At 30.1% G+C, this 13,107-nt stretch overlaps 1 protein-coding gene across 1 annotated transcript; it reads left to right on the forward strand.

The window, feature by feature from the left end:
- The first annotated feature begins 2,372 nt into the window (after window positions 1–2,372).
- Window positions 2,373–7,318, forward strand: LOC119674799 (E3 ubiquitin-protein ligase hel2-like). The gene is made up of 2 exons (XM_038085954.1): window positions 2,373–2,483; window positions 5,494–7,318. Exon 2 carries the CDS (start codon window positions 5,603–5,605, stop codon window positions 7,316–7,318), a length of 1,716 nt encoding a protein of 571 aa, XP_037941882.1. The 5' UTR covers window positions 2,373–2,483; window positions 5,494–5,602.
- The last annotated feature ends 5,789 nt before the right edge of the window (window positions 7,319–13,107 follow it).

Raw genomic sequence — 13,107 nt, forward strand, 5'->3', positions numbered from 1 at the left:
TTACATAAAATGCTTTTAGACAAATTTAGACAAATGATACACTGAACTGCACGCAAAATAGTCTTTTTACTGGCACGAGTAGTTGAGCCTAATCAGTTAAAGCTGAAGTTATAGATGCAGATACATAGATTAAAAGTAAACTGACAAAGTGCATAAAAGTGCAATGCCCTGTATATGACTATTATATTAAGTAAAATAAGTTTATATTCTAATTACCCCAAATTCAAGTCCACCGATATACAGGATTAGACAATTGAACTATTACCCCTTCAAGTGACCATATCTTTTTTGTGTACAATTTTTATTGATTCAAATTACAAACATTTGCGGAAATAATCAAAATTTTAGAATCCATTTATGTGGCCACCTTTTGTCTACAACAAACCATCAAACGGTTAAAAAATGAGTTACCTAAAATTAGCGCAGCATAACTTGATTTAGTTTCCATTTGAAACTCTTTAAATACATTTCATATGTAATGCTACTAGAAAATGGTATGTGCGGTTGATCATCCACTAGTACTTCACGTCCCTCTTTGAAGCCAACACAACAAAAAAACAATGTAAACAAACCTTTAGTTCCTGATCGGCAAGGCGCCGAGTATACTTAATGTCAAATCAAATCAAGACTAATATCACAAGAAATCAATGTATGCGATATTAGCTTAAAACAGAGCAGACAACTATTTTTTTAAGTAACTTAGAGCTGGTGATCAAAATTGAATCGTCTACAAAAAGCTCACGGCATAAGTGAAACGAGCTAATATAATTCATGCTGCCAGCTGAAATGCATCACAGAAATATATCATGCTCTCGATTTGATGGTATTAAAGAGGTTAAAACTGTCGAAAGCTATCTTTTTTAATTCTAATTATTTTTAATTTTTAAAAATTTTTATAATAATAATAATTTTTTATTTAACTAAAAATATTATGTTGAAGCTGTTTTGAGCTAGTGCACTTAAGCACTTATGCTCTTTCTTAACTCGAGGTTCCTTCAAAACCCTTTTTTGCGCCTTTTCTAGATTATTGTTTATCACTTCATCAGACTAAGCAATAATTGACCTCAGATCTGCATACCTCCCCGAGGAGCCTGTAACCATTCTGAGATTTGATAACGCGGTGTTGGAAAGTCTGTCAGTTTTCCAAATAATTTAAGGGCTCTATCCTTTATGTATTTTTTGATGAGATCAATCTTGATGTCCCTGAGGATGTCATTCATCCTAATGCACCATGGAACTTTGAAAAGTCTTCTCAGAGTCTGGCTTTATGCAATTTCTAGCTGGTAAATAGTAGTGTTTGAAGCTTTGTTAAATGCTACACAACCAAAAAGAAGTGACGGACGAATTATATGGTTATATATCAGTTTCCTGTTTTTTTAGATCAGAATTACAAAATCGCAAAAACATCATTTTTCACTTTTTTAATTACATATCTTTAACAAAAACTATGAAGTTTTTAGAGTTTGAGTGGGAAAAAATATCACATCCCTTAGTTGGTTTTTTGGATTGTGCTATACATTATTGTTTACAAAACTAACCTACTATTAAAATCGTATTTGAATAAGATTTTTATGGTACAGGTAAATTCGTGCAATTACCAAAAATATGACTAAAAGACATCATATGTTTTATATGGTATATTCTCTCTTAAATTTACATATATTTATGTCATATGTAAATTGTATATTTTATTTTCTTTATTCTAATTTTTTTTTTTTTTAACCACAATTTGGGTACTTTTGCAGACTATACTTAAATTTATTAATTGAATTATTTTTGTGTAGATATGTGAATATATCAATAAAGAAAATATGCATATTTGTTCGTAAAAAGCCACAATTCTTACTTTTATTACTAAGCAACACTGTTGTGAACAACTTGACGAAACAAAAATAAATTCCACGTCATTGTTAATTACAGACCCTCTATTGCTTTAAATTTAAAATTTTTAATTTATATTCAAAACAATAATTTTACATTTGATATAGCCTTGCCTATCAGCATAACATGACCCTAAGCACACTTAAAATATAATTCCAAAACATTAATTTCAAAAAACTTGAGCATAACCTAAAAACACATAACCTCAAAATTAAATTACTTTTTCTACTGTCAATTTTTTCTTACATTTTGAAAGTGACTGCAAGTGCTGTCAAATTATTGCACAAAATTAATAAAAATCCCAAGTCACTAAAATCGTACATCTGAAGTTGAAAAAGTGGTCGTCTTATATAGATTAGGAAAATATATTTATAAAATTATTAAATCTTAAAACGTTCTGTGATATTTGTGCATTATCTTTTAGTATATAAGAAGTACAAAAACAAAAATAGTAGACTTCGAAATTTTTTAAATAAAATTAAACATTCCATCAAATTCAGAAAATTATTTCTTGTCATAGTTGTAAAAACAAAAGTTCGTTCTGAAACCTGAGTAACAGTGAATATCATCAACGCTATATTTAGTTAGCTTAAATATACCAGGTAAGTGAATTATCTATTCAATTTCCTTTTATATGTGTGCTTGTGTATATGTATATATAAGGTAAGATAGTGAGAAATACATAATGTTATACATTTACTATATATTGTTAATAAATAATTGATAAAATCAAACATATCTGTGCCATAAGCAAAATATTTTGATATACGACAAGCTCATCAAAATATTGAGTTCATTCATTTCAATGACATTGTGTGTACTGTGATGATTATCGCCGTAGATGCCGGCTAGACTTTCGAAAGACTTTCGCATATGCTATCAATTTTTCACTAACGGTGTGATGATTATCGCCGTAGATGCTGGCTAGACTTTCGAAAGACTTTCACATATGCTATCAATTTTTCACTAACGGTGACAATGTTCTGTTTCAAGACAAATTTCGAAAATAATACGTACTTATATATGATGACAAAAAGCTTGCAAAAAAACCACAGTCATAGAAGTAGATTTAATGCCCTACGCATAATACTTATATTGCGATTTCATCTTAAGATATATAGATTAAACGCTAACTATTAATTCAGCAAGTAAAATTTACCCTTGTGTGCCAATAACTATCCCTAAAATGTTTCCGATACAATAGTTTGATTCAATAGCCCATTTTTGAGTACTACTACTTTTCCAAATCAAAAAACAACAACAACTACTCGTCGTCTGCGCTGGCGGTTTTTAGTACATTTTTGAATAAAATGCCTCTTTCTTAAAAATCAATTTCAGTCAATTCATTTCATTAGTGTTTATGATTTCTCTTCATTTCTTAGGTACCTTCATAATTTCAGTGGTGTAAAACTTCTGCGGTAAATCGACAAAAAACTCGGCAAAATAATTTTAAACGGCCTTTCCATTGCCCAATTTTTTACCAAAACAGAGAGAGAGAGAGAGAGAGTTTTATAGAGCCCAAAAGTGAAGGTAGTCAGATGGTCTAAGCTGTCGACAGAGATCAAAATAAATGGTGTGTAGATGTTCTGGGCTACACGGTTGATACATCCAAATTTTCCAACCAAGTTCTATCAATTTCTTTCAAGCCATCAAAGATGTGTGTAGATTATGGAACGCAACTCCTTTTCATTTGGACAGTTTGTATAGCATTGTGTTGATTGGTTCATTTAAACGGACTGTGAGCAGTATATAGCCAAATTAAGCATTATAACAATCTGAAGCAGCTCGTAATAGACTCACAATAGAATTCCCTTTCAATCCCATCTAATACTCAACATATTCCTTATTGATTTTAATTCAGATATTAAAGGTGTTTATGGTGAATCACGGATTCTTGACTATGATGGCTATTTAACCTATTTTTGACAACGCCTGTAATGATTCACTTCTAAAATATTTCGATTATTATTACGTTTTAGCAGCGTTTAATTGTTGGTAATTCGGGTAGTCCAATTTCTTTGTATTATGTAAAGTCATACCTAAGCATCGAGCAGCCTCTTACTTTCAAATAATACAATATTGCCATACAGTTGATGTGTAGTTCCTCCGCTATCTACTGACAGCTTGCATATCTGTGCTTCTCCATTAGTTATAAAATTTTGATACATTTAAAGTTTTGCTTATAACCAATCCATTGACGTCATAATGGATCATAATGATCGACAAAGCAGGGAAAGACCCTTCATTTGTTTTTTATTACGTAATCATTCATAAATTCTAGTGTAATTAAAAGCTTTAAGTATTAGTTAATCGATTAGAGGAATTTTTCTATTGAAATGGTTCATAAAGTAGACAAAGGGCTTTGGCTTTCTTTCTCGTGCTTCGAAGCTATTTAAACAAAAAAATCTAACAAAGTTATTGCTCTTCCCCAATAAGCATATTTTAAACTTTGCTCACCCATTTGACAAAATCACGAACTATTGAGAAAGTAAACTCGATGCCAAAAGAGCAAACACCGTTCTTAATCTAAGCAGAAATGTCTAAAGTCACTCTTTGGTGCACTAACAGACCACGCCGCATGTAACAAACACCCACATAAAATATGTATATCAGACACTAATATTTTCAAATTCTGCTGTGATGAGGACGAGTCTATGGAACATCTGATCACCAACTGTGATGCATTAGGCTACAGAAGAAACAAAATTTTAGGTACATACCAAATAGAGGATGAAGACCTTCGAAAACTCCCTCCGAAGGAGCTGGTTCGATTCTTCGAGATACTAAATATCTAAATACAAAGGGGTGCACAATAGATCAAACTGGTCGCAGTGCATAGGGGCCTTAGCCTAACCCAAAAACCCTTAAATACCATTACCATCACCAATTTAAGATCTGATTACTGCTTCATAGTTTTACGGTATTAAGCAATCCTTTGTTAGAGCATAGCATAATCAGCGTAGTTACAAAATCAGTCAAACATTGAGATGGATCGATAACCATGGAAATGGTTATAGAGTCATGACAGTGACAAAGCTGCAGTTGGCAAATAACTGGAGATTTGGACACATAAACAAATTGAGATTAATATATATATTGCATATTAAATATAAATTTAATATATTTAAAAGAAATATATACTGTTAATTACTTAGGTTATAAGACGTTACAACATTATATATTTAAAATAAATATTTACTAAATTTAATTAAATATATATATATATATAACATAAATTGAATATACTTAAAATAAATATATAGTATCATAAGTTCATGAACGGTAAATAAATACAGTTTTGCAGCCCCTAGGAACAAGAATAAGCAACAATATGGAAAGGTGGAAGCGACTTATAGACAGCCTATGCCTAGTATAAGAGGGTACTCGAAATCATTGACGTCGAGCAAGGTTTATTATATAGTATCGAAATAAAATAATATTGTAATTAAATTCAATGTTTAAACAAATATATTTAAGTAATGAAAATTATCCCACATATACCATAATTATATATATATATTTTTTTCAAAATTTTGAATTTAAATTTCAAATTTATTTTATATATAAATATTTAATTCATAATTTTTGATTTAGTATGTTTTGATTTTTCAGTTGAACAAAATTTTGAATAGAAATTGAAAAAATAAAATTTCTGAAAACAAGAAAAACGCAGTCGTAAATATAATTAAAAATTGTTTGCGGAAAAATACAGATACTTTTTATGTTAAAGACAAACTTGGCAACGATTAACACTGATAAGCGCACAATGACTGATGAAAAGCTTGATAGAATATCATCTACCGATTCGTCTGATGGAACTCTGAAGCCTTCACAAACTGACAACGAGAATGATGTCACATATAACGCTTCCGATGGTTATTGCTTCATTTGCCATAAACCGATAAACATTTACGCGATCGGTGAATGCAATCATCCAACTTGCTACGTATGCTCCGCACGCTTGAGAGTTCTATGCGGTGACATGACATGCCCGGTATGCAAAACATATTTACCAAAAGTGATGTTTACTCATGCTAGACTGCCGTTTGAACAGCTGGAGGCAAAACGCTGGCGCGATTACAGCTATAATCAGCAATACAATATCGGCTTTTGTGGTAAAAATATCGAGAGAGAGTTCTTCTGTTTGAGCGAGCATGGATGTCCCAAGTGTGATGTGCTGCCCTTCACTAACTTTGTACAACTCGAAAAACATCTCTATCACAGACATAAATTATTTTTTTGTGATATATGCGTTCGTTACGTAAAGACATTTACGCAGAATAGATTATTTTATACGAGTTCTAACCTGAAGTTACATTGTAGTGAAGGTGAATCGGCTAGTGGTGAACCTTGTGGACATCCATTTTGCAAGTTCTGCAGAAAAAGATTTCTTGATAAAGAAGAGCTTTATAAGCATATGAAATGCATTCATTACTATTGTCATTTCTGTGAAAATGGAAATCTATTTTACTTCAGCTATTCGGAATTGGAGAAACACTTTAGGAAACATCACTTTGTGTGTCAGATTGGAGTTTGCGCCAATCGTCAATATATCAATGCGTTTCGCTCAGAGGTTGAATATAGCTGGCATTTGGCTAGAGAGCACGCAGATGAATTATATCAATATGTACCATCTCCATCAGAATTTCCGGGTGACACAACTATTGACGAGCATCACGATACTTGCGGTGAAATATCAGAAGAAGTCAATGATTCATTATCAACAGTTGGTTCATTAGCAGATGAAAATGCTGATGAAACGCTTGCATTTAATTTGAAAAATGAAAAGGATTTCCCGCTTTTAAGTAATGTAAGCTTGTCTATACAGTCATCTCCGTCATTTCTACCAGGCAACCGGAAATTCAAAACAGAAAAGCTTGTGTTGAAGCTTTATCCTGAATTTGGGGAAATACCCCGTAAATCGCAATGGTGTTCACAGCAGCTTTCTTTGTGCACCTCAAAGGGTTTGGGAAGTGGAACAATCCCAGCAGACAATAATGAAATAACTGAACCGGCCAATGACAAATATTTAAAATCCACTGGCTTGGGTGTTTCTCTATTTTCAACAAGTGCCACCGATTTTCCACCACTTCCAAAACATTTCTCAAGTGAAGAGAGTGTGAATCAGATTCGTAGCATGAGTTCACATCAGCAAAAGACATCATTCACTGCTCATAAGTACATACCTACCAAAGAATGTTTTCCTGATTACCCTCCATGGAGAAACAAGAAAAATGCATCTACACAAGTTTGTCATGAAGATATTCTACATGAAGTATCGGGACTTCCAATATTCAACATACCATTCAAGTTCGTGTGTGATGACTTGTGGCATATGGATAAAGTCCGCAAAGACGTTGAATGTCCAGAAAATACAACTACCAAAATTTTGAATTTCTCGGAAAGTGACTTTCCATGTCTCAGTACTCGTAAGTAAATTGCTTCAGCACAAAAGTTTCTTACTAGTATAGACACAAGAAGAACAATTTAAACTATTATTTAAAAATTCCATGTTTACAGCTGGCGAACTATTTGTTATTAAAATTCTATGTTTTTTTGTTTAGTTCTTCTATAAATACAATAAATACTGCGACACTTCATTTGCTAATTAATTTGTTCTTTGTATAAATGCTTTTTGAAATTTTTAATCCAGATTGAGTTTTACTTAAGACGACGCTTCTTTGCAGGGTTTCGGTGTTTTATACCGAACACTTTAGATGCTCTTCATATTAGCGCTTTATGGACCTCTTCTTTATAATGTGCATCAAAAATGCTGATACTGCTGATTTTTTGTTTAAAGATATGTTTCGCTTATAAAGCGTATAGTATTAGGGTATGTAGCGTATACCTATGCATATGGTATTAGGGTATATAGACAATAGAATAATGATTGAGAACTAAAAATATGAAATGAAAAAAGAGACTATATAAAATAGTTTTCATATAATCTAGATTTAGTTATGCATTCAAGAAAAGCTGCACTCAATATTGTCGGCACACGGGTCATTCCTTTACAAATCAGACGAATTTTGACAAAAAATGAACTCATCACCTCTGATTTGGCTGAAATCTGTATGAGTTCCTTTTATAAATAAAAAGGATCCATATCTCAGAAAAAAATGTTGACACATTTTTGATATGGACCCATTTTTGATATGGAAGATATGGACCCATGGGATTTTGAGAATTAGCATTGTAGAAACATTTTTAAACGTCCATATCTCTGGCACTATAAATGATAAAAACTTGAAATTTGTTGCATTTCAAAAATAATTGATTGAACTTTTTCGAAATAGTTTAATAAATTTAGATTGTATATATTGAAGTACTTATATTAACCGTTAAGTTATCAATTCCAAATTTATGAAAATCTTCATTATTTATATATATAATATATATATATATATACATATATAGAGTATTTCTACATACAAACAAAAATAACGTATAGAATTTCTAGTTTTTTGAGATTATATAGAATATATAAAATACACTGACCGATTTTGTAAATGATCTGTTCTATGCTAAAGCGTAGTGTTCATTTATATGCTAGTCATAGTTGTGCGGTGACTTTGATAATATGAATATAATTGCCGTCAGAAAGTTAACTAGCAATTTTGTTGTCTATAAGACCAGATTATTGAAAATTTGTATTTTCATGTCTTGAAAGTAGAGTTATAATTTCATTTGGCTTAAATGAAACTCTTTTATGTTTGAAGCTTTCGAATTCGATTACAAATATATAGAGCAGTTCTATTATTCATATTTATATATTGATAATACATAATATATTGATCCTTTAGATTGATTTATTAAAATCAATTTTTTTTACATCAGCTAATATGATTTTGGAGATTATATCAATCTTATCTTATATTAATTCTATACACCTGCTACAAATGCATTCAAATTATATCTTACAAAAACGTATTTTTTTTCTTTAGAGTCTTCTAATGAATATTATTCAATAACTATAGATATTATGTCCAAATTTGTTAAATATTTATTATCAACAACCCGTTTTCTAATTGAAAAACAAATAAAAGTCATTGAAGCCGGAATGAATGATAGTAACTCAGAATTTTGTGACTTCCAACAATTTTATTTCTAAAATTTTTTATCTATAACAGGCAGTCTTAAAGTATCATAAAACGTTGTTCATTTATTATTGATTTACGTGATTTAATTCTACATTAATCAAAGTCAATTCTAGCTATGTTATGAGATCCCAACAAAAAGTGGTTAGATTTACTCCTGCCGAGTATATTCTAACTCTCTTCCAAAGTCCGCTGATGACAGTCCAATTGCTTTTTTGTTTAAGTCCTATATTTGTTAATGAACGTTTAAATATTATCTGATATTAATTTTAAAATAATGTGTGCTCTATTTTATGACATCCCTGTTTTATAAAATTTTATTAAACATCAAATTAATAGTTTGTTCTTTGCATTCTATAATAGTATTGACTGTAAACAACTTTGTACACTAATGGGTTATAGTCTCAATATATATATATATATATATATATATATCTTTATATATTTTTTTTATCTACTACACGTCTACAATTTAATTTGAATTATTTTTTAATATTGCATTATGTTTATTGTGTTAGTAAATGAACTCTTCTGAATTAATGAAAATTAATTAACTTCAAAAATATAGGTTATTATTTGCGAAATCTGACAGACTTACCAACACCGCGTTATCAAACCTCAGAATGGTTACAGGCACCTCGGGGAGGTATGCAGATCTGAGGTCAATTATTGCTTAGTCTGATGAAGTGATAAACAATAATCTAGTCAAGGCGCAAAGAGGGGTTTTGAAGAAACCTCGCAGTTAATAGAGAGTAAAAGTGCTCAGGTGCGCTGACTCAACTAGCCTCAACATAATTAATTAATTAATAATAATAATAATTAAACCTTAATTATTTCGTTTTTTTAAACATTTATTTCCTTTCATTCATTGTTATAAATTGTTATTATTTTAATTAATTATTATCAATTATATATTTCTTATGACACATGCCAATCTTTACGAAACTAAGGAGAGCACCGAAGCCATCTTCATTTTAAATTTCCAGCATTTTATCTGGAGTTCACTTACTGAACTCATTTTCTTCATTAAACTAGTACCGTATTTACTTCTGAATTAGTCATAATCTAATAAAGTCAATTACTTAAAATAATAATAGATTCGAACTCATTATTTGCATTACATGTAATATTATTGAAGTTCAACAAAAACTTATACAAATTTTGTATATAACTTAAGTATATCACCGCAAGTTTTAAGGATCAGATTTAGTATTATAATTAGAAATTATTAGGATACGCCCAAAACTTATATAAATTTATATATTACTTAAATATCTCACAATGAGTTTTAGGAATGAAACCTAATATTTCAATTTGATATTATTGAAGTTTACCCAAAACTATTACAAATTCCCATATATTACTTAAGTATCTAAAGAGTTTTAAGGATCAAACTTAGTATATCCAATAAATACTATGTTGGCGAAGTTCACGCAAAACTTTTATAAACCCATATATAGTATCCAATATATTAGTATCCAATATATAATTTTTGTGCTGTAAATATTAATTAATATAGTTACGTACTCGTACTTGAATTATTTATAAGATAATCTATAAATATATTTACTTGCTTTAGCTATCATGGTGAGTGTATTCCTTTACCTCTAACATGTAATATTTAAATTGTTAAATATTTTTTTGAAAGATGATTGGAAGAAAATACTGAACTAAAGAAATCTCCTTCCCCTTCAGAATTAAATATTTAAAAAGTATACAAAACAGGTAAGAACTTCATTGCTTTCAGATTATGTATATTTTGTGTATGAGTTCACAATTTTAGTTACATTTTATTAAAGGTCATGACTTGAGTTCAGTGTTTAATAGAATACAGTCTTTAGGCATTGTCATGTACAAACTCTACATATGTGTGTATACAAACAGGTAGTTTGGTACACATACTCTTGCAAATTCAAGGGATGAAATACATATTGCATTTAGAATATTTTATATAAAAGACATTACATTTAGGTCGGACCTCAGTCGGAATATTACTATCAGCTAAATAAGTAATACTCGTTGATAAATAATATTAATTTATGAAGCAAGAAAAATACTAAAGACAAAGTGTTACAATACAAGATTTGAGTGTTGAATAATTACAAGTGCTGAAAACATTCCAATTATATATATGAAAACTCTATCCTATCTGATAACAATTATTTGTATATGAAAACCCAAAATGTATATTGGTTTTATAACAGACATTTGAATAAGTTATTAAATTCAGAAAACAATTTTACGTCTGTTTTGATGTTCACAAATATTTAGTTTATTGGATTAATATAAAATTAAACTTTAGTGTTGTTTATTTAAATTTTGGCATGGATCTGTTGAAATTTCCAAACGACATCTTATATAAAATTTTCGATGACTTGTGGAACCCGTGGCTATACCAACTCCGTCAGACCTCCAGTGGCTTGCTGCGCGTTATAGATGATTACGTGTTGCACAGATGTGAAACTGAAAAACATCAAAATACCGCCATGTCCAAAGTTTTTACTCTTCTCGCTGATGCCATAGAACTTGTTGTTCACAAAAATAAAAGACTCATGTCTATTTTTTTGATAAAAGTTGTTTGGAGAGATAGTGAAGATTTTGATAGTTATAGTGTTTTACGCACAATTCGAAATAAAGTATGGGGTATTTTAATTGTTAGAGTAGACAATGACCCAGTGGAAACTTGGAGAGCTTTAAAACCGAAGTACTTACAAATAGAAGAAACAGTTCAATTGCATAACCAATACATTTCTTATCATAATTTAGTTTTTAATGTTCTATGTACGTTACTAAGTGATGAATTCGCAACAGGTGACGTCGTTAGTGATGAGTTGGGAATAATATCGTTCGAAAAAGAATATGAAAGCGCAAAAGATCTTCCACATGATATTTTTATAATATTAACACAATTCGAGAATATAAAATACAACGATAGGAATTGCAAAGTAGCTAGGAGATTAAATTATAAAGCAAAATTTAAAATGAAACTTACCAGACCTCCGATAAACCCCAATACTAACACAAGAATGTTGAGATCTGCAGAAAGACAGATTAATTTTTATTATAAAATTGAACTACATGCAGGTCCAGAAATTAGAACCGTTGAATACAAACCTTCATTTAAAACTACTGAAGAAGGATTTGAAACTTTTCGTTTCAATTTACTTACTTATTAATATATTTTTCTGCAATAAATTTGTTTCTTCTTTTATATATATTTTAAATTTAAAATAAACTATATTGTGTTAAAAACCAATGCAGCCCTTCTGTTATAAAATTTAAACCTGAATAAAATTCAAAATCAATGTTTCAAAAATTCTTTAACTCTATTTTTTTTTTTAAATTTATGTAAGTATATTTTAGACAACGACTGAAAATGAATTGAAGACCGTGTGCTCTGAAAAAACACATAGTTTTGCAACTTTTTCATATATTTTTGATATAGAGAATAATCTCTGATTTTAGAACTAATGTAGTTATTATTTATCATTAAAACTTTTTTTCTGCGGTTGTAGTAAATACTTAAAACTAGTGAACAACTGATTCGCAGGCAAATTAATAGTTCCACATTTCCCGATTACATTTGATAATATTAATTTTTGCTTAGAGTGATGGTTGATCTTGTATCAAAATTTGACGCACAGCTAATGAATAGTGGTTTTTAGTCCGATTAGGTTGTTTTTTGAACTGGACTTCTAGTATCACAGCCCAACTGTTAACAAAGATAACCATCATTTGCTTAAGATTCAGTTAATAAAGTAACATATATCTTAAGATCCTTAGTATACTGCACATGATTTAAGATTTGCCACTTATGCAGTGTGTAACCACTATTATGTTCAGTAATGAACTCTGATGACAGACATATCATTCCACTACCAATATCCAATTTTAATAGAATGCAATTGTGACAGCTTCCTGAAGAACTGTAAACTGTTGTTTATAGAGTTTAGAACCAACAGAGTCAACCTGAAAAATGCAGGCTTTTAGCTTTTTCAATACATCTTTGGGATGTTTTAATAACTGGTAACATACTGTTATTTAATTAGTTATTAACTTCATTCAAAATCATTTACACTCTGCAGTTGAGATCGTGGGGTTCTACCTAGATGATATAATTTTTACAGCT

The sequence above is a fragment of the Teleopsis dalmanni genome, chromosome 2, assembly GCF_002237135.1.
Source record: "Teleopsis dalmanni isolate 2A chromosome 2, ASM223713v2, whole genome shotgun sequence".
In the NCBI taxonomy this organism is placed as follows: Eukaryota; Metazoa; Arthropoda; class Insecta; order Diptera; family Diopsidae; genus Teleopsis; species Teleopsis dalmanni.

Coding starts and splice junctions, on each gene's coding strand:
- LOC119674799 (XM_038085954.1), top strand. CDS start 5,603: ATGTTAAAGACAAACTTGGCAACGATTAACACTGATAAGCGCACAATG.